Source organism: Bos javanicus, chromosome 23 (assembly GCF_032452875.1).
Source record: "Bos javanicus breed banteng chromosome 23, ARS-OSU_banteng_1.0, whole genome shotgun sequence".
NCBI classification, from domain to species: Eukaryota; Metazoa; Chordata; class Mammalia; order Artiodactyla; family Bovidae; genus Bos; species Bos javanicus.
This window is the reverse complement of record NC_083890.1, coordinates 10937271-10958753: the sequence shown is the minus strand read 5'-3', so window position 1 is coordinate 10958753 and position 21483 is coordinate 10937271. Positions and strand designations below refer to the sequence as shown.

The window sequence follows — 21483 nt, the reverse complement described above, 5'->3', positions numbered from 1 at the left end:
TGTCCCCATGAGCCTCAAATTGTGGTAATTTAGCTACAGGACAGTTTTAACATTCGCTTCCGCTCTGTTCCCTAGGGGTATAATGGCTGTAACTGACCTATTTTTACTTCAATTTCTTCCAGGAAATTATTTAATTACTTAAAAACAATTCACTGAACACTTACTGTGGAAGATACAGAACAACGCAAGACAACACAATAAAGCCGCCTTACAGGGAACCACAGTTTGAAAGGGCCAAACATACACAAAAAGTAAGGTGACTACCCAAGGCAGATAAAAGGCTACTGGCCTTTCCTGTCAGAAAGGAAGGAAAAACAGAGAACTGGAGAAACATGCAGAGGAAAAGCCCAAAGGAGGAGGAGATTTGTGTGAGGAAGTTTCAGAAGGAAGGTGAAGGGTTTCTTCTGAAAAAGGAAGGAAACCCCCCTTCTGGGTGTAGTTGGTAAGGCGCTGTAACGTTAAACGAAGCTGACTTTAAGGTCCCTGTTAAGAAAGTTAAATCAGAAACCAGGCCGAAGGAAATCTTTTAAAGTGCTCCTGGGGGTGGGAGGTAGGTTCGATGAAAATACAGAGGACGAGGAGGCTTCACAGTGATTCAGACCAGAGCAAGCTTGGGCTGAAGACGTCAGCGTGGAGGAGAGAGCAATGAGGGAGGCAGCCTGACAGGATTCGGACGTGGAAAGTACATGGAGAATTTATTGTCAGGAGTAGCCAGCGGAAATGTGGCTGTTTAGAGGACAGGAAGGGAGTCTGGAAGGGCAGATTCCAGGAAACCCGGACTAAGAGTTCAGAAGGCAGACTATTCTCAAGAACTTTCTCACAACGAAGACAGGATAAGTACAAAGGGATCAGGTCACCCATTGCTGTGTCCCTGCCACTCTAGATCCTCCATTTCTTTCCCTTTAAACAGAAGCTTTTGTTGAGCACCCCCACAACTAGCAGGTTCTACGTGTTGCTGCAGGAAGTGTGCACACTTACAAACATGAACAGGGTACTTAGAATAAATACCTTCCTCACAGGACTGTCAAGAGGCTCAGACTGGAGTCAACTTGTTCAAAACACTTTAAAAAGTGGCACAAATAAGTACGATTTAAGAGTCACCTATGGCTTGTTTTTATCAACTAAAGGTGAGACTATCGGCTCCTTGGAGAATGCTTGCAGGTGCTCACACTGAAGGACTAATTAAAACCTTCCGACCCAACGAAGGAAATTCCACGTACTCTAGCGCAGGATACACAGTATAACCGCGAACTCGAAGGAAGGCTGACGAAGGCTCAGCTGCCAAGGAGAAAGAGCACAATCGCCGAGGAGCAAACTGGGTCTGAACGAGTCAAGAGGGCAGCAGGGTGAGACAAGCCTGGGGAAAGCGAAGGGACTCGGCCTGCCACAGGAGTCCTCGCAGGCCGCGGGGCCAGGGATGCGGGCTGCAAAGGGGCGGGCCCAGAACCGCGGAGAAGACTCCCGAAGCCAGGGATGGGGGGAGTTTGGAAGCGCCTCAGACCATATTGGGGGCCGCTGGCTTCCAGAACCGCCGAGCCCCGCCCCCGCCGCTCTGGGGGCGCGCCCAGGCCTGCTGCGGCCTTCGCAGTCTCCGAGGCCACGGCCCCGGCCGTCCGGTGTGTATTTGGGGTGGGGGGATCGGGGCCCACATCCAGCGCCAACAGCCACCGCGCCACACTCCTGCATGCCCCTCCACCATGAGTGGTGCGGGCAGGGCCCGCCCCCTGACGCATGACGCAGAGGAGGCGTGGCGCCCGCCCCGTCACGTGACGGGGGAGTGACCTCGCCGCCCCGCGCCATGGGGGCTTCGGACCCGGAAGTGGCGTCCTGGGCTCCCGGCGGTGCCGCGGGGATGGCGGGAGCCGGAGCTGGAGCCGGAGCTCGCGGCGGGGCGGCGGCGGGGGTCGAGGCCCGGGCTCGAGACCCGCCGCCCGCACACCGCGCGCACCCGCGCCACCCTCGGCCGGCGGCGCAGCCCTCGGCCCGCAGGATGGACGGTGCGTCCGGGGGCTTGGGCTCCGGGGACAACGCCCCGACCACCGAGGCTCTTTTCGTGGCGCTTGGTGCAGGAGTGACGGCGCTCAGCCACCCGCTGCTCTACGTGAAGCTGCTCATCCAGGTGTGGGGGCCAGGGGTGCCACAGGGAGATGGAGGGCTGATATGAAGGTGACCGGCCAGGGTCTGGAGGGGGATGGGGGCGGCGGGGGGTCGAAGGCGGTGGATTTGAGGAGGGGGGCGGAGAAGGCGGGGTGATGCGCAGAAGCGGGAGAAGACTAAAGCGGTGAGGGTTTTAGGGATGCAGCGGGCATAGTTTGGGGATGCAGGAGACGAGTGCAAAATGGTCAGCGACAAATTTGGGAGAAGATGGAAGGAAAGAGGAATTTCGGGATACAGGGGAGGGGGCATTGGAACGAAGAGATAAGTTTAGGAAATGAAAGAACGGAGGCAATGGACTTGGAGGGGAGGGGCGGCATTTTGGGGTGAAAGAAGCAACAGAATTGGGGGAGGGGTGGGAAGTTTTTGGCGATAGGGTGGAGAGGAGGATTGGGGGCCAAGGCACAGTATTCAGAAGATGAACACTTGTTTAGGGTGAAGGAGAGCCAAAGCTCTAGATTTGATAGAGATGGATTTAAAGCGATTTAGGAGGATTGGGGGGGGGCGGGACAAAGGACTGGGGTCATGGCCAAAAATTTAGGAAAGAAAAGGGGCATCAGCTTCTGGAAAGAAGGGGACACAGGATTCAGTGTTGATGGAATTTGGCGAAGGCGAAGGATTTAGCACAGGAAAGCTATCGGTTTACAGGAGATGGGGGCTCTGGATTTGATGGCGACGACAGATTTGATGGGAGGAGGGGACAGGATGACGTGCTTTGGAGGAGGGGAGCAGATAGGGAGACGCGGTGAGGGGAGGAGTAGTGGCGATCCGTCTGGAAAGGGGAGTGAGGCGGAGGCTTTGTGGGGGGTGAGGGGAGAGATGACGCATTTGCAGAACATTCAAGTCACGGTTGGGGGCCGGAGTGGTCTGGCCGGATTGGAATTGGCCAGAGGGGCCAGTTGGGAACACAAGGTTGGAGGGTATGTAGGGACTGACTTAGACTGAGGCCAAGGTAGGCTGTCTCTGCAGTCAAGGCTTGCAGGGGCACTGGGTGCATTTGGTCGGACCAGCAGTGCCTTTACAGATAAACTGGGCTGCTTGAGAAAGGGAGAGATGGAGCTGGAAGGGGGCGGGGTGCAGGGGTGGAGGGAGTGCCTTTGGCAAAATTAGGTGGGCGTGACGGAAAGGAGCGCAGCCTAGATGGGGTGGTTCAGGCCTGGACTGATAATCTGAAGATTCAGCCTAGGATTTTTAGCTAAGAAGCAAGAGGGGTTAAAAATTGAGATGGAAACCTAACCAAATCTTGAGGTTTGATTTGAGTTGAGGCAAAAGGGTATCAGATTTACTGTCCTGATAACGGACTGAGAGTGGGAGATACAGTTGGAAAGAGAGGGACTTGAGAATAGGAGTAATTGAAATCTGGAGTCTGAGGAACCGGAGCCAGTGGATTTTGGAGTGTGACAAGGAATATGACAAAGAATGAGGACATTCAGTCTTGGAAGTGACTGACAGGGTAAAGGTTGAGACTGGTGTCTGGTTGTGATTTGGGAGTAAGGGCTGCTTTTCTTATAAAAATTAAGGTTGTATTTGCACCAATAGAGATCACAAGTTTGGGAGAGAAACTGAGGCTTTGGAACCGGTGGTACCTGAGATGAGAAGCAAGGATGATGGAATGAGATTGGGCAAGAACTGCAACTTCAGGGTGGCCAATAGGAGTGTCTGTGGAGTGGAGGCTGCTGGAGTACGAGGAATTGGGCAGAGGTCTCCATGCGAAGGAAACTGGAAGTGGCTTCATCATTTGGACCTTGGTAGGAGAAGGTCCTCCCTTCTCTCTTGCAGGAGAAGAAAATTGAAATAAGGGTCACTAGGAAAAGCAGTTGAGGAATGAGAGCGAATGGGGAATGAAGGAGAACAGGGAATTAGGGAATGAGGGAGTCGAGAGGGTGAGACAGTCTGGACAGTGGGTGGTAAGGGTGAGTGAGCCCAGCTGGCATGACTGAGGTGGTCTGTCCTGTTTGAACGCAGCTGGTGCTGAGTGTAACATATCTGAGGGTGAAATCTTAAATGGATACAGCTTGGGAATTAGAGATAACATTTTGCAAAAAGGAAGATTCCAGTTTGGGGTTGGGTGGCAGGATTGGAGTGGCAGATTTGGGGGTTGTCCCAGAAAAATGAGTAACGGTAGAGAATCTGCCTGCAATGCGGGAGATCTTGGTTCAATCCCGGGTCGGGAAGGTCCCACACGCCTTGGGGCAACTAACCATGTGTGCCTCAGGTACCGAAGCCCAAGCGCCCTGGAGCCCATGCTCGACAGCAATGAGAAGCCTGAGCACTGCTACTAACCCCCTCTCCCTGCAACTGGAGGAAGCCCGCTTACAGCAGTGAAGACCCAAAAACTTTGAGAGGGAAGGGAATAGGGGTGAGATAGGATCAGCAGGCCTTCAATAACACAGGTGGAAGTTAAGAAAATAGACTCCACAGATTTGGGACCTATGGGAATATGGATGAAGGGACTGAGCAGGTTTAAGGGTGAAATCAAATCAATGGGGCTCCCCAGTTGTGGTGACTGGAGTGGATAAGGCAGCAAAAGGACAGTGGCTCAGACTTGGAGTTGAGGGTATAAAGAAATACGGCCTGTATAAGAGAACAAAATCAGAACAAACCTAACCTCAGAACGTTCATGCTTTTAGCCCCTAAGAGGAAAGGTCTGGAAGGGGGAGGGTTCACTGCTTAGGTCACCTGGCCCAGCCCTTCCCTCCAGCTCCCCTGGGCTTGATTTTTTTCTTGTAAGAAGTTCTCCGTCCTGGAGGGAGTTTCTTAAGTCATAATTAGTAATCTGTCATGCAGCTCAGAATCCCATCTGCAGGGGACAGCTTCAACTTCCAGAAACACTTGACTAAGGTGAAGAAGCAAAAACAAGGTCCGAAGAAGCTGGAAGCATGCGTAGTTCCACTGATAAGGCAGCACTTCCCAATCCTGCTGTTTTTACTTTCACATCCTAGCGGAGCTCCTCCGATTCATCTGGGCAGCTCTGAAGGTCCCCTGCCAGGGAGGAGCCCTCTCACACCCCACTGAGATGCTGGTCTCCTGGACACCTTGCCTCTAGCTGGGCAGCGGAGAATCCTCTCATTAATCGGCAGTATAACAAATGGCCTCACCCCTCAGGAGAACCCCTCTCCTCCTCACAGAGGGTGGGGTGGCTTGGTCCTTCACTCACCCATGGCTTTAGCAGACACCTTAATTATAATCATCATCTGTACAGCAGGAATTATAACCCTACAGAAATGAGGGGGTCATTCTGTCCCAGGGATGTGGGGTGATCAAGGTTAGATCACTGGTGAGGGATTGTCTGAGCTGGCAGTGTGCTCTGCTGGGGAGTGAGAGGGACATATCTGTGACGTCTGCAGGGGGTGCAGGAGCCGTCTGAAGTTTGGGGCTGACATCTGGGTGTGATGGGTTTTGGCGTTGCCACCTTGGGACTGAGACTGGAGTGACGTTTTTACCCTGGAGATGAGAATTAACTGAGATTTTTTTCCTGAGATAAGCATGGGGTTTGAAGTACCTGAACGTGGGGTGAGGGGAGAGTCCCTGCACTGGAAATACCTGGAATTGGGAGGTCATAATGTTGGGGGATGGGCGGCTTGGATTGTGGTGACTGTGGTGTCTGGAACTGGAAGCTTCTATGCCTCGAGCGATTACATGATGCTGATAGTTAACAGACTGCGATGAAATTCCGGGTATGTTTTGACGGGGAAAGCGTCATCAGGAACAGCCCTGGACTCTGTGGGAGGAGAGTTCGAGGCCTGGGAAAGAGGAGAAGGGAGACCAAATCAGCAGGAGAATCTGACTCTGCCTCTGTGTTTGTCGATTCTGAAGGTGGGCCATGAGCCGATGCCCCCCACCATTGGGACCAACGTGCTGGGGAGGAAGGTCCTCTACCTGCCGAGCTTCTTCACCTACGGTGAGTGTGCTCCCCAGGCAGGAAAGCCCACACCCAGAGAGACATGAAAGAGGCGTCAAGCAGGGAGCAGGCCCAGCTGGGCCCGGGGAACAAGGGGGTGCCGCATGGGGTACCCAGCGTCAGAACTGGTGTGGGAGTGGGGTCAGGGACAGAGGGGTGTCGGGGTGGGAGCCGGTGACCAGCACGGCTGTGGGACAGTTCCTCTGCCTGGGCTGCCCGCGGTCAGTGGGAGAGCAGACAGGTGCCCGAGAGAGGGCTGTCCGGGACAGGGGTTCCTGTCATCTCTGCCACCCCAGGCTGTGCCTGGGAGCGAGGGTGGCGGCGGTTTTCCTTTGTTTCCCTCCTGAGCAGTCTGGCTGTCCTGTTACCAGTTCTTTGGCCTTCCTGCTCCTCCAGCAGGAGACCTGTTGGGACCTCCTGGGTTCCTTTCCTCCCCTGTTCCCCAGGCAAGAGTGCCCTCTCATTCAAGCACCCCCATCCCCTGGGGTGGAACACTCAGGTGGGTCTCGGCTTCACCTCTGGCCCTGATGACCTGCTCGAGCTCAGGGCTGCTCTGGCCTTGCCCTCCTCGTCAGCTGCTGCCCACCCAGGCCCTTCATACAAGCACAGCAGCTCTGCCTGCCTGAGGGTCTCTCCATCAAGAAGCCCACCACGGTGGTTGGGGCTTGCCCAGTGCCAGCAAAGCCCACCAGCTGCCCACACTGCTCATCCCCAGGCCCACAGCCGGCCAGCACCATTTCACATCTACCATCCCTGCCCGCCTCCTGAACTTCTTTAAACGTGCCTTTGCTCTCTCAGCTGGGCTGATCCCCACATGCTCCATCCATCCTTGCTCGTCTTATCTGTGTAGTCAGTCCAGAACAGTCCTCTGAAAAGCTTTCCTTCTGCTAAATAACTTAGGCCCTTGCCCGCGCACCGCCCCCCCCACCTTTTTTCCACGTCACACACTCTTGGCAGAACCTCACGTCCCATTTCTCTTCCAGTTTGGCCACTTTATTGAGTACAGCATGGGCCAGGTGGAAGATGTTGTTTTGAGGGGAGAAGTCTGTTCATATTTGTTTCATTTAAAAATTGTCAGTGTGGGGGAGGAGGATGTCACAGGTTTAGGGAGCTCCCCTCACCGCCCCTGCAACTGGCACACAATGAAGCCAGTGGACACTCACCCTGCAGGAGGCTGGGTGGCGGGCTGCCAGCCCCGTGCCTCCGTCTCTCTGTACACGGCCGTGCCAGGCTCTAGGCCTAGAGAGACCGGGACCCAGACTGTCTCTGTTGATGTCCTGCAGTCGTTCTCGAAAGGACGCAGGGTGGAGGGTCTTGACCGTCATGTTATAGTGTCTTGTGAAGATGAGCCGAGTCCTGAGGTGTCCCCCGCCCCTTTTATATAAATGTGGTCTCAGTGCAGATGGTGGAAGCAGGTGCCTGGTGGGCATTTCTGGACACCATACCTGCTCTCGAGTTGGGCAGGGGGCCCAGCTGTCTGGCTGTCTAGACACTGTCCGGACAGGATCTCTTCCTCCCCATCATGGTGAAAAGTGTGGCTTTCTTCAGTCTTCTCCCAGAAAGGGCCTCCTGGCGAGGAGTTTTTTGGGGGACTACAGAGAAACCGTGGAGTGATGGAGCCCCCGGCCAGCCAGGGGGCCCATGGTGGCACAGAGGCTTCTCCAGGCGCTTCTGCCTGCCCTTCTCTGCCCTGGTTCATAATTCCGCTCTGAGATGGGGGGAGGTAGGCGTGCTCCCTCCTCTTCTTCTGGCTCGGAAACTGGGTGGAAATAGAAAGAGGCTAAGTGTCCTCTCTTTCTGGAACTCACGCTCAGGCTTTATCCCACCAGCTCTCCTTCCGGCTGCTTGGAGCTCCCTTCCCCCAAAACAAACCTTCCTTCTGCCTGTTCCCTCCGCTCTGAGGCATGGCGTCCTCCCAGTGGCCCAGCCTCCCCTCTCCTCCTCCTCTCTTTCCAGCCCCACACCTGGCCCCGGAAGCCAAACCAGCAGGTACCAGGTGCCCTGGGGCCGGGAAAGCCGGTGGAGCTGCCACGAGGAATGGCTGCTGGCAGAAGCGGGGAGGGGAGGACAGGCACCTTGCGGGTTCCCGCCACTGTGCGGAGCTGGAGAGCCGAGGTCAGGGCTTGGAGGGGCTCTGTGTGAGGGAACGTTCTGCTAGCTTCCAGGCACTCAGGTTTATAAAAATTTGTCTTGTCTCCTTTTTTGAACGTTGTCTAAAAGTTGATATTTAATGAAATAAAGCAACAAAACGTTAAGAGAGTATCCATTTAGAGGCTCATGAAAAGCAATGACTTAGATAGGGTCCAGCTTCCCTGACCACTTGTTTTTTCTGTAGAGTAGTTCATCAGTGCCTCTATTTTAGTTACTTCTCCACTGGTTTTTCCCCCCTGCCCCGCCATCCCCCGTGATTAATAAATGTCAGGAGGTGCCCGGTGGGGTCCTGGGTGCAGCACATGACAAAGTGGGCATGCCCCTCTCCCTCTCGAGCCTTTCTCCCGGGACCCCTTCCTTTTCCTTTTCCCTCCCTTAGTTTGCAAACTTCATTGTTCCCTGGGACCAGTCTTTTTCCTTTTTTTCTCTTTTTCCAGAGGAAAACATTTTTCATCAGCAACAGAGTTGGTTCCTAGGTTGTAGCACTGAAGCTGCCGAGTTGAAAACCTGTCGCTCAATTAGCCAAGATTTTTCAAAGCTAAAAAAAAAACATGAACCTGTTTGTCAAAAAAAAAATGTTTTGAAGGTTTTGCAAAAGGAAATGGGCTAGAGAAGATAATTGGGAGTGGGGCCCAAGTGCTCCCGGGGTCGTGGCCAGTGCTCCCTCCTGTGACGGAATCCAGCAGGTACCGAGGGACAAGGCCGTGTCCAGTCTGGGTGTGAAATGTGACCCAGGAGTGGGTGCCCTGGGGCCGGGTGTGACGCTGCCCCGCCTGCTCTCCCGCAGCCAAGTACATCGTGCAGGTGGATGGGAAGATAGGGCTGTTCCGAGGCCTGAGCCCCCGGCTGATGTCCAACGCCCTCTCCACTGTGACCCGGGGCAGCATGAAGAAGGTGAGCCCGGGGCGAAGCCAGGACTGGCTGCCCGGCGCCCCCCGAGCTCCCGGTCCCCCTGCAGGCCACTACGGGCACCCGTCCTGCTTCTCAGTGCCCGGGTTGGTCGAGGTGCCCCCCCACCCCCCGCCCCCAGCACCATAACCAGACTCCAAGGCCAGGTGGTCCGGTGCTGAGTCCCCTCAATTGGAAACACTCCTGCCCTACTGTGCACCCTGTGACACTTGACAGGGGCTTTCCCCGCCAGCTTCAGCCCTGGGGGGGTTTCCCATGCTGGGCCCCGCTAACGGACACGGCCAGGAAAAGCAGCCGGAGCCGCGTCCTGCCCTCTGCGTCCCCTCCCAGTTCCATCTCAGAGGCGCTCTCGCACTCTGCTTCTGAGCCACCTCTGCTCTTTGCATCTCAGGTTTTCCCTCCAGACGAGATGGAGCAGGTTTCCAACAAGGATGACATGAAGACTTCTCTGAGGAAGGTGGTGAAGGAGGTGGGTACCCGGCACTGGAGAAGAGCCTGATCATTATCTCTTACTGCCAAGTCAGGCCAGTCGATGAAGAGTCACAGTTGGGGCCCCCTGTGTGCTCATTGGGGGATGGAGGACAGGATTGTGCGCGGGTGAACCAGGGCCCGTCTGAGGTAGACCGATTGTGTGGGAGCCTCGGGATCCTGGTTTCTCCCCGTTAAGTGCTCGTCACTCCCCGTGAGTGTCAGGGGAGACAGGCCTGACGGGAGACAGGAGTGTTCCGGAGACAGGCCAGACTGAGTCCCCACCTCTGCTCTCTTACAGACCTCCTATGAGATGATGATGCAGTGTGTGTCGCGCATGCTGGCCCACCCCCTGCATGGTGAGCTGCCCGCTGGAGACTGCACCCCAGCCGTGGGATGAGCCCTCGTGGATGGTAGACAGGGAGCAGTAGAGTGCCTGGGAAGTAGCGTTACTGGGATCGCTAGTAATGCTGGCGTCCAGTCCAGTCCAGCGGAGTTGGGGCTCTTCCCAGGCAGAAGAAATGGGACGTGATCACAGGGTGTCTCATGATCACAGGGATCCCAGAGGCTGCCTCCCCTCCTGGGCTTGGACACAGGCCCCGCGGCCGGGGAGTTGTGGTCTTTGGCCATTGTGTCACCTGCGTGTGTGTTTCCTTTCTCCTCAGTCATCTCAATGCGCTGTATGGTCCAGTTTGTAGGACGGGAGGCCAAGTACAGGTGGGTAATGCTTCTCAGGATGGGCAGGAGGGCCCTGTCACTGCTCAGAGTCTGCCAGGCCAGGCCAGGCTGGGATCGGCTCCCGCCCCATTTCTGCCATTCTAGCAGCTTCAGAGGAGTGGGCTAGCGACTTCCGTAGTCTGAGTCCAGGGCATCTTCTCCCTCGCTCATCTAGGGTGTCCCTGGATGAGCTTGGGCACCTTGCAGAGGGGTGGGTGGATTGGAGTCCTCTTGATTAGGGGTCCCACCAGGGCTCCCTCCTGACCCCTGAGTCATATCCTGACCCTTCCTCCAGCTGTCGCAGGAGCGGGCTTATAGTTGGTTCCCTCCTCTGTTAAGCTGCCATCCAACCTGTGGGCTCAGGGCTTGTCCCTCCCATTGTTTACCTGCCATGCCCGGCACTGAGCTGGGTGCTCTGGGGTCATCGGTGTGTTGACCCCGCCCTTCCCTGGGGCACTTGTGCCCTCTCTCCCCTCTGGGTGCAGGACAGGAGGGGGTCCTGGAGACACAGGGCAGGAGTCATGCGCTTGTCTCCCTTCCTCTCAGCTTCTCATTTCCTGGGTTCGGTGGTTTCCTGTAGCTGTCCTTGGGGCCACTGCCCCAGGAAGCTTGGCTGCCATGGTGCCTCCTTTTGAGTTCGCTAGTGGGAAATTGGCCCATTCCCCCAGTGAGCTCAGAACCCAGTGGGCCGAGTCACAGTCCTGAGAAGCAGGGTAGTGGGGCCTGGCAGGGCTCTGGCTCCCACCGCCTTTCACCTAGGCCACCCCAGCCCTCAGCTTTGCAGAGCCTCCCTGCATTGTCCAGGCCCCAGAGGTTGCAGTTGAGCCTCCTTTGCATTTCACACCTAAGACGTCCCAGCCTGCCCTCTGATGGCTAAGAGGCTGCAGCGGGCGGGGCACATGTTCCCAGCTCCCTGCTGGGATAGGCCAGGTGTCTGTCTTTTTCCAGGCTGGGCGATCTGGGCGGTCTGCTGCAGGGCCTTCTGCTGCGGGGCCCTCTATTCCGTCCCTGCCCTCTGGGAAGGAGCCTCTCTCCACTCGCCTCCTCTCTCTCTCTGTCAGGCATGCAGGCTCCAGAAGGTTGTTCAGCCAGAGCTGAGCACAAAAGCCTGCCAGAAGGAGGGTCCGTCGCCTTGTAGCAGCCCAGGCCGGAAGGTTCATTCCTACATTCCAGATCCACACAAGATAGCCATAGAGAACTGGGGTTCTGCCCCCGGTGGGGTGGGTTTCCTGAGTCTCAGTGAACTGTGTCAGTGCCCCTCTCATCCCCAAACAAGGGCTGTGACTGTCTCCACTTGGCTTCTGCCCGGTGACAGAGGATGTCCCCTCCCCGTCCCAACCAGGGCCGGACAGCTCTGAGCAGGGGTGGGGGGCTCCCCTCCCCACCCGGGTGCGGGCTTCTTGCAGGCGCCCGGTGACCTTGTGTTCCCCGTGTTCTCCACAGCGGCGTGTTAAGCTCCATTGGGAAGATTTTCAAAGAAGAGGGCCTGCTGGGATTCTTCGTGTACGTGAGTTTTATACTCCCCGTAACTGTCACGGAGCAGGGTCTACTAACAGGCGCGTTCTCAACCCTCAGGCCGCGGCTGCTAGCCTCAGACTAACCGCTGCACCTCGGCTTGGCCCGTAGAGCTCCACAGCACGTGCGCTGCGGACTGGCAGAACCAGAGCTGCCCAGCCCCCTCCACGCCACGGCTCACCCAGCAGTGGTACTGTCCGTCCAGCACACCGGGCGTGCGGGGACCATCCCCCCACTCCAACCCCACTGCCTCCGTCCGTTCGCTCCAGGGCTGGGGAGCGGGCACAAGGCTGGCCTTCAGGAGGTCTTCAGCTTGTCCATCGTCCTTGGTTTCACTGCAGAAAAACAGCTGGAAGTCTGTGACTTAGGCTGAAGGTCAAGCCCCGGGCAGCTCGTAAGCTGACTCCAGCTGATAAATCCTGTTTGACAAAGTAGTTCTTCACATTCAACATTTGGGTTTCCCAGGTGGTGCTAGTGGTAAAGATCCGGTCTCCTGTCTGCCAGTGCAGGAGACTTAAGAGACACAGGTTCAATCCCTGGGTCGGGAAGATCCCCTGGAGAAGGAAATGGCAACCCACTCTAATATTTTTGCCTGGGAAGTCCCATGGACAGCAGAGCCTGGTGAGCCATATATAGTCCATGGGGTTGCAAAGAATCAGATACAACTGAAGTGATTTAACATTTAATATTTAGAATGCTTCGCATTACAGTCCTTGTTTCTGGCTTCTCTTCAAAAGTTAAGACCTGGCCGTTCCGGGCCTGCATTTCTGCAGAGCAGCTGTCAGCAGGGCACGCCATCTCCTGAGGGTCCCAGACCCTCCACCCAACCCAAGGTGGGGTGTCTTACACCCACCTTGCTCCACCTGTAAAGAAAACTTGCACTGTATAAAAAGACTGTAAACCACGACAGAACCCAAAAGCCAGGCCTTACAAATATTTTTGTTTTGCTTTTTTTAGGTCTAGACACTGACATACATGATGTCGTGAGCATAGTGCGCTAGACCTGGGGCTCTGTGTTAACTCACTTTGAGGTGCCACAGTCGGCCAGGTGTTCTGCATGTAGGTGTGTGTGCGTGTGTATGTGGTTCTCAGTAGGAGGTGAATTTGCCACAGGGGTCGTAAGTAATGTCGGGAGACATCTTTTGGTTGTCACAGCTGGGATCTAGTGGGTAGAGACCAGGGATGTTGCTAAACATCTTGAAATGCAGAGGTCAGCTCCCATGACAAAGAATTTACTCAGCCCTAAAGGTCGACAGTGCCAAGGTTGACAAACTTTGATTTATATACACACACTTATTCAAATGTACGTTCGTGTCTGTGTATATCTATACGTGTGTGTGTGTGTGTGAATAAATATTTGCTTGTGTGACTAGTACTTCAGACCTTAAAACACTGCATATCATCGCCTCTGGTATTTTTCACTCTCACTGTATATATACATTCTATTCTGATGTGTGAATAGGACTCCCACACAACAGCTGCTTACCCATTGGATTCTTTTTTCTTTTGCATATTTGTAGAACATGATCTGTGTGCTCAGAAATCGCTGAGTGTATATGTGAAAAGTCAGTCTGAACACAGATGGAACCAACAGGATTGGAAATTGCATTCAAGAAGGTTCATTTTATTAATGTCCCTCATATCATATTAATAGGTGTGTTATATATTTTTTTTAACTTTTCAGATATTTTGAAATACTTTTTCAAATTCAAAAATCCTAATTCTGCGTCCTCTCCCGAAGATAAAGCCATTCTCCTGAAACTCTTTCCACATGACTTCATATCTAAACAAGCAAATAAACACATTTTTTAAAAAAAAGAAAAAGACCACAAGGATCACACAGGACCCACTGATACCAATCTGGCTTTTCGCCCTCAGCACTGTATCTTAGGAAAACTTCATCTTACTGTGTAGAGATGTTTATTCTAAAGGCCATCACTTGAAAAGGCAGCCCTCCTTACTGAAGCTTGTATGGAGTGTCTTTGGTGGAACATTCCAGGGATGAAGACAGACGCCCTGAGCAAAGTTTTGTGAGCGTTGATTAGGTAAATAGGCAAAAGGAAAAATGCCAAAGTGTAGGTACTCTTTCCTTATCTGCATTTGAAAATCCCAGATTTTGCAACATTCATCTTAAGACCCAGCTTCTGTAGTTTGAAAACCACTTATGAGATCATAGGCTTAACTTGTGCTCTCAGATATGGCTTGTAGCATACACTCCACCACCCCACACCCTGTGAAGAAAGGAACACTGCCTTCCTGGTGTGGATAGCTGCTGGCCCACGTGGCCCCTGCAGCCTTCCTTCCTGAGGTGGTGCTGGTAGATAACGCTGAAGTTTAGAGCTTGGAACATCCTTGCCTGCTTCCTGGGTGTGGAGCCCCCAGGAATCGCTCCCTTCCCTCTCCTGCTTATCTCTGCTCACCTTGTTTTTTTAGCGGCTTAATCCCTCACCTCCTGGGCGATGTGGTTTTCTTGTGGGGCTGTAACCTGCTGGCCCACTTCATCAATGCCTACCTGGTGGATGACAGCGTGAGTGACACCCCAGGGGGGCTGGGGAACGACCAGAATCCAGGTTCCCAGGTTGGTTGGAACAAGGACTTGTCCATCTTTCCATGTACTGCTGATGCCCAGGGTCTGGGGCAGACTTGAGGACTCTGGGATTCTGAGCACTGGGCCCTGGGGGCTGGAGAGGGTCCTTGGTGGGTAGGGGTCTGAGCAGAAGACCTCTGATGGTCCCTGGGTGAACTTTGTCTCCGAGGAGATGAGATCGCTAACAAGACCTAGAGGGGTTTATGGGATGCCCATCCTTGGGCAGCTTCACTGGTAATGTGGATACGGACTTTATCCAAGGCTGGTTTGAGACAGTGACCCAACTAGGGGTCCCTAGTAAGGCAGGAGATAGACCAGCTCATGGTAACGCTTCAGCTCTCACTTAGTGTTGTAGGCTTGTTCAGGCCCTTTTGTGAACAGTGACATTTGATCCTGACAGCACCCCAGTTGTGAAAGGAGCAGAGTCAGGGTGACACTGTATTTTACAGACATGAGCCCCAGAGATTGAAGGGCTGTCCTGAGGCCCTTGGCTGTGAGTCAACAGTGCTGCGACTAGGTCTCCCTCCCTGGGCCCAGCTGAGGGTGCTTCAGTCAGCTAGGCCATGCGCCATGCAGGCGCACCCCGCTCTTGTTAGCAGGAGTCTCCACAGCTAGGTGTGCACAGACCTCTCAGCTGGTTGGGTGAGGCACAGGGAAGCCTTGATCCTTCTAAAAGGCACTGGTTAAGAAAGCTGGGGACTTAGTTTGACTAGTTCTGCCTGAATCAAGATACGAGTTGGGGGGCTGTGATGAGCCGGGGCTCCTGGTAGCCAGACATCCCAACAGCAGGGATCGCCCACTCTAGGAGGGTTGACGAGGGCCTGGGGACTTGTCTCCCAGAATCGCCTTGTTGGGGGTGGGGGGCTCATCGTCTTGTGTCTGTGTCTGGGCCCCAGAACAGCAGTTCCAGGGTGAGGGTGGTCTGGGAAAGAGTCCATGGTGAGGAGTGCCTCAGAGCTCACAGCTGAGGCAGAGGGAAACGGACCATTTGAAGTGGATAAGTGGAGTCTTACTGGCCTTTTAACGTAAGCAAATACAAGTTGCAGTAATGAGAGTAGCACACCCACGGCCCTGCCCTCGCTCCAGGACGTTGGGAGTGGGTGAGCTGCTGCCGTCACACACAGCAAGCTTGGGACAGCTGGGGTGTTGATGGGGGTCGTCCCACAGCTGACGGCTTCCTCCAGTCCAGGTGGGCAGGTGTTTGACCAGGGGCTGCTGCACTTACCCTCAGACAGCAGCAGTCAGCACTTCACTGAAAGTACTTTTCGAGTGCTTCAGGCTAAGGTGAGGCTGCCGCTCAAGCAGAGGGCCCGGTAGACCTCCACCCAGGGTTGCAGGGTGTCCATCTGGTGGGGCGGCCCCACAGGAGGCTGAGGGATGGGTCATCACCCTTCCTGTTTTGGGGCTGTTTCGTGGGTAAAGTTGAATTTAGGAGTTGGGCCTGAAGGGAGTGAGAGTTTGGTGAGGTGGGGGGCAGAAAACCCAGCGGTGCCCCTCACCTTTCACTGCAGGACCCAGGATTCTGTCTGGGTGGTTCACATGGGCACCTGGTTTTCCACTCAGTAAGCGCTTACGTGTGCCGAGCCCTGGGCACTGATCAAAGGCCCAGTCCTCAGGACTTGCAGAGGCTGCAGCCTAGAAGTCCACCTTCCTTCCCTTCACCGCTCACCACCCACGGTGGGGTCACAGAAGCCCTTTCAGTCAGGATATCCCAGTCTGCCCCCCAGGTGATTGCGGCTCTGACTCACAGGCTGCAAGAGCTGCTGGCAGGCCCTGAAAGTGGGCTCTTCGTGTGCGGAGGAGCTGAGTGCTAGCTGGGTGCAAGGCCAGTGTGGATGGCAAGGTGAAGGGGGCCACAGAGCAGGCAGTGAGGACGGGACCTGTGCATCAGAAGTCTGCTTCCCGAGCCAAACCCATCTCCCTTTGTGTCTCTCCAGTTCAGCCAGGCGCTGGCCATCCGGAGCTACACCAAATTTGTGATGGGGGTAAGTCGGGCCCTGCATGGCCCTTTCCACGGTGCTGGGGGCCTGGGTGGGGCCTAGGAGGCCAGCTCCGGTGGTGGCTGAAGGCAGGCCTTAGTGAAGGCTACTGGCACAGGGTGTCCCTGCCCCCTGAACTCCGGCCAGGGCTGCGGTGGGTGGGGTCACTGACCCTCGGGTCTTCTGCAGATCGCGGTGAGCATGCTGACCTACCCCTTCCTGCTGGTCGGCGATCTCATGGCTGTGAACAACTGCGGGTAGGTGTGTGCCCCTCCCCCAGGCACCCTGCCAGGGCTGCTGGGGGGACCTGGCTGAGCCCCTCCCGGCCGCTGTGTGTGGCCTCAGCCCACCTGGCATGCCAGCTTCCTCTGGGATTCATCATACCCCTTTGGGAGGAATATGTGGGTCAGTATATGGGTGGTGGCAGCTTTAGCTCCTCCCACTGTCTTCTGGGTCTGACACGCTCTTCCCGCGCAGGCTGCAGGCTGGGCTCCCTCCTTACTCCCCAGTGTTCAAATCCTGGATCCACTGCTGGAAGTACCTGAGTGTGCAGGTAAGTGTGCACTCCAGGGAGTTTTCTCCTCATTTCTCCATAACATTGATCGGAGAGAAAAGATTTTTGTATACCCTTCATGGAAAGTTAAGGGCTTGTCATAGAATCCAAGGCTTTTATAAGTAAATTTTACTGTATGTAGAAGGGGTTTGAGGTGCTTAGATCTGAATTTCCTTAAGAATTAAACATCAGATCAGATCAGTCGCTCAGTCGTGTCTGACTCTTTGTGACCCCATGAATCGCAGCATGCCAGGCTTCCCTGTCCATCACCAACTCCTGGAGTTCACTCAGACTCAGGTCCATCCAGTCAGTGATGCCATCCAGACGTCTCATCCTTTGTTGTCCCCTTCTCCTCCTGCCCCCAATCCCTCCCAGCATCAGAGTCTTTTCCAGTGAGTTAACTATTCACATGAGGTGGCCAAAGTACTGGAGTTTCAGCTTTAGCATCATTCTTTCCAAAGAAATCCCAGGGCTGATCTCCTTCAGAATGGACTGGTTGGATCTCCGTGCAGTCCAAGGGACTCTCAAGAGTCTTCTCCAACACCACAGTTCGAAAGCATCAATTCCTCGGTGCTCAGCCTTCTTCACAGTCCAACTGTCACATCCATACATGACCACAGGAAAAACCATAGCCTTGACTAGACGAACCTTTGTTGGCAAAGTAATGTCTCTGCTTTTGAACATGCTATCTAGGTTGATCATAACTTTCCTTCCAAGGAGTAAGTGTCTTTTAATTTCATGGCTGCAGTCACCATCTGCAGTGATTTTGGAGCCCAAAAAAATAAAGTCTGACACTGTTTCCACTGTTTCCCCATCTATTTCCCATGAAGTGGTGGGACCGGATGCCATGATCTTCGTTTTCTGCATATTGAGCTTTAAGCCAACTTTTTCACTCTCCTGTTTCACTTTCATCAAGAGGCTTTTGAGTTCCTCTTCACTTTTTGCCATAAGGGTGGTGTCATCTGCATATCTGAGGTTATTGATATTTCTCCCGGCAATCTTGATTCCAGTTTGTGTTTCTTCCAGTCCAGCGTTTCTCATGATGTACTCTGCATATAAGTTAAATAAACAGGGTGACAATATACAGCCTTGATGAACTCCTTTTTCTATTTGGAACCAGTCTGTTGTTCCATGTCTAGTTCTAACTGTTGCTTCCTGACCTGCATACAAATTTCTCAAGAGGCAGATCAGGTGGTCTGGTATTCCCATCTCTTTCAGAATTGTCCACAGTTTATTGTGATCCACACAGTCAAAGGCTTTGGCATAGTCGATAAAGCAGAAATAGATGTTTTTCTGGAACTCTCTTGCTTTTTCGATGATCCAGCGGATGTTGGCAATTTGATCTCTGGTTCCTCTGACTTTTCTAAAACCAGCTTGAACATCAGGAAGTTCACAGTTCACATATTGCTGAAGCCTGGCTTGGAGAATTTTGAGCATTACTTTACTAGTGTGTGAGATGAGTGCAATTGTGCAGTAGTTTAAACATTCTTTGGCATTGCTGTTGTTTGGGATTGAAATGAAAAATGACTTTTTCCAGTCCTGTGGCCACTGCTGAGTTTTCCAAATTTGCTGGCATATTGAGTGCAGCACTTTCACAGCAGCATCTTTCAGGATTTGGAATAGCTCAACTGGAATTCCATCACCTCCACTAGCTTTGTTCATAGTGATGCTTTCTAAGGCCCACTTGACTTCACATTCCAGGATGTCTGGCTCTAGGTCAGTGATCACACCATCGTGATTATCTGGGTCGTGAAGATCTTTTTTGTACAGTTCTTCTGTGTATTCTTGTCATCTCTTCTTAATATCTTCTGCTTCTGTTAGGTCCATACCATTTCTGTCCTGTATCGAGCTCATCTTTGCATGAAATGTTCTTTGGTATCTCTGATTTTCTTGAAGAGATCCCTAGTCTTTCCCATTCTGTTGTTTTCCTCTATTTCTTTGCATTGATCGCTCAAGAAGGCTTTCTTATCTCTTCTTGCTATTCTTTGGAACTCTGCATTCAGAGGTTTATATCTTTCCTTTTCTCCCTTGCTTTTTGCTTCTCTTTTTTTCACAGCTATTTGTAAGGCCTCCCCAGACAGCCATTTTGCTTTTTTGTATTTCTTTTCTATGGGAATGGTCTTGATCCCTGTCTCCTATACAGTGTCACGAACCTCATTCCATAGTTCATCAGGCACTCTATCTATCAGATCTAGGCCCTTAAATCTATTTCTCACTTCCACTGTATAATCATAAGGGATTTGATTTAGGTCATACCCGAATGGTCTAGTGGTTTTCCCTACTTTCTTCTATTTAAGTCTGAATTTGGCAATAAGGAGTTCATGGTCTGAGCCACAGTCAGCTCCTGGTCTTGTTTTTGCTGACTGTATAGAGCTTCTCCATGTTTGTCTGCAAAGAATATAATCAGTCTGATTTTAGTGTTGACTATCTGGTGATGTCCATGTATAGAGTCTTCTCTTATGTTGTTGGAAGAGGGTGTTTGTTATGACCAGTGCATTTTCTTGGCAAAACTCTGTTAGTCTTTGCCCTGCTTCATTCTGTATTCCAAGGCCAAATTTGCCTGTTACTCCAGGTGTTTCTTGACTTCCTACTTTTGCATTCCAGTCCCCTATAATGAAAAGGACATCTTTTTTGGGTGTTAGTTCTAAAAGGTCTTGTAGGTCTTCATAGAACCGTTCAGCTTCAGCTTCTTCAGCGTTACTGGTTGGGGCATAGACTTGGATTACTGCGGGCAGGAATCCCTCAGAAGAAATGGAGTGGCCATCATGATCAACAAAAGAGTCCGAAATGCAGTACTTGTATGCAATCTCAAATTAAACATCAGACTAGGTCATTTCTTCACCTCTTAAAGACTCAGAACAAATATGGGCGAGCCCACGGAGTAGGTGGTGAAGCCCAAGAACTCCTTATAACCTTGAGTAATCTGGGCTGAAGACAAACCCGGCCTGTTGGAGGCTGGCCCCTCCTTCCCGCAGGACGCCTCAGGTGCCCAGGAGAGCCTGAGCCTGGCGCTGGGCCACATGGTGAGCTTGGTGAGAGTGCCAGTCTTGAAGTTTTTGTGTTGCCCAGGCACACTCCTCCTGGCTGGAGTTCTGGGTCCAAGGTCCAGGTGGCTGGCCCAGGGCAGATCCTTGGCTTCCCTGGCCTTGGTTGGCCTCAGTAGGATGAGGCAGGGGCCTGGGCAGGAGGAAGCAGCACACTGACTGGCCTCCGGCTTGAGAAAAGGATGGTGGATGGGAGGAAAGCAGGGAGGCGTGAGACAGACGCAGGCCTTCCGCAACTCAGGTGGTTCCTCATGCATCGCGGCCTGTGTGTGGGAGGAGCTCTAGGCCCCTTGGCTCTGATGCCAGAGAGCAGCGGGTGTCCTCCTCAGGAGCCCCATCAACACTGGACACTCTATGCTGCAGCGCAGAGCAGATCCTGACATTGCCCCGAGGAGTGCAAACGCAGACCGGCTGCCTCCAACCCCAGGGGCTCACAGCTCCCGGCCCTTTGTTGGTCACATGCTGGCCCGGCTCTGTGGGTTGAGGAGCCTGGCCTCCCCTCTCAACTGACCTGACTGCTCTTTCCAATCCAGGGCCAGCTCTTCCGAGGCTCCAGCCTGCTTTTCCGCCGGGTGTCATCAGGATCGTGCTTTGCCCTGGAGTAATCTGAATCACCTAAAACCAACCAACCAACCAACCGCGCTGTCTCAGCCTGGCCACCGCGGGTGAGGCCTGATCATCTCGGGGCACCTGTCAGACAACCACCCCAGCGTCACCTAGATGTGCTCTAGCAGGGCTGGGCTTCAGTTTCCGTATTTCCCATGTGTCTGTCCAGAAGCAGGGGCGGGGTGGGGGTGAGGCTGCGTCCAGTGGGCTGGGCATTGTTGGACCCGGGGAAGGTGGGGTGGGGCTGGGGAATGGGGGCCCGATCCACTTTGCAGATTTCCCGAGTCGGCCTCGTGCAGGGGTCTTGTGGAGGCCCACGCTGGAGGGGTACAGGCTCCTGAGGTCGGGTGGCACTGCCCCACTCACACCCCTCAAGTCAGCCCCAGCTCTCATCCCGCAGCTCAGCTGGGAGCTTCGCGCTCTTGCTTTGTAAATAGGGTGTGATCCCCTTTCAGGGGGCTGCCGTCACTTCCTGGCCTTGGCTAGGAGGCTGTCTTTGTTTTTCTCAACACTACTTGTCTGATTAAGGCAGCACCTTCTAAATGGGAAATCATGTGTCTGCTCAGAATGTGTTCCTCTCCCTGTCAATTTAAAGGTTCGTCGGTTTAATGGTGATGCCTCACGTGCAGGAAATGGTTATCTGTGCAATTGTGAACACCCAGATGTTAGGCAGATCAGCGTCTCTAGTCGTATCCAGTTTAAAGTTCCTAATAAGATCTGACCCTTTGTCCCGCAAATAAATGCATCGGTGGTGATTTGGAGCTTTGTGGAGAGTGTCTTATTTTCATGAGCTTAACTGTCTGCAAGGAGAAGGCAATGGCAACCCCACTCCAGTACTCTTGCCTGGAAAATCCCATGAGCTGAGGAGCCTGGTAGGCTGCAGTCCATGGGGTCACTAA

General features: G+C 53.6%; 1 protein-coding gene across 2 annotated transcripts; it reads left to right on the top strand.

Moving 5' to 3' along the window:
* The first annotated feature begins 1741 nt into the window (after positions 1-1741).
* MTCH1 (mitochondrial carrier 1) lies at positions 1742-21345 on the top strand. Of its 2 annotated transcripts, none has more exons than XM_061398053.1 (12): positions 1742-2119; positions 5971-6055; positions 8994-9100; positions 9507-9584; positions 9885-9942; positions 10249-10300; positions 11744-11803; positions 14249-14393; positions 16340-16387; positions 16571-16638; positions 16859-16934; positions 20512-21345. In XM_061398053.1, exons 1-12 carry the CDS (start codon positions 1799-1801, stop codon positions 20581-20583), a joined length of 1170 nt encoding a protein of 389 aa, XP_061254037.1. In that variant the 5' UTR covers positions 1742-1798; the 3' UTR covers positions 20584-21345. The 2 variants fall into 2 exon arrangements, with proteins under 2 accessions (XP_061254037.1, XP_061254038.1); XM_061398054.1 differs by having other exon boundaries at positions 1784-2119; positions 14249-14342.
* Positions 21346-21483: the final 138 nt, after the last annotated feature.

Coding starts and splice junctions, on each gene's coding strand:
- MTCH1 (XM_061398053.1), top strand. CDS start 1,799: ATGGGGGCTTCGGACCCGGAAGTGGCGTCCTGGGCTCCCGGCGGTGCC. Junction 9,585..9,884: donor TGAGGAAGGTGGTGAAGGAG/GTGGGTACCCGG, acceptor GCTCTCTTACAG/ACCTCCTATGAGATGATGAT. Junction 10,301..11,743: donor GGACGGGAGGCCAAGTACAG/GTGGGTAATGCT, acceptor TGTTCTCCACAG/CGGCGTGTTAAGCTCCATTG.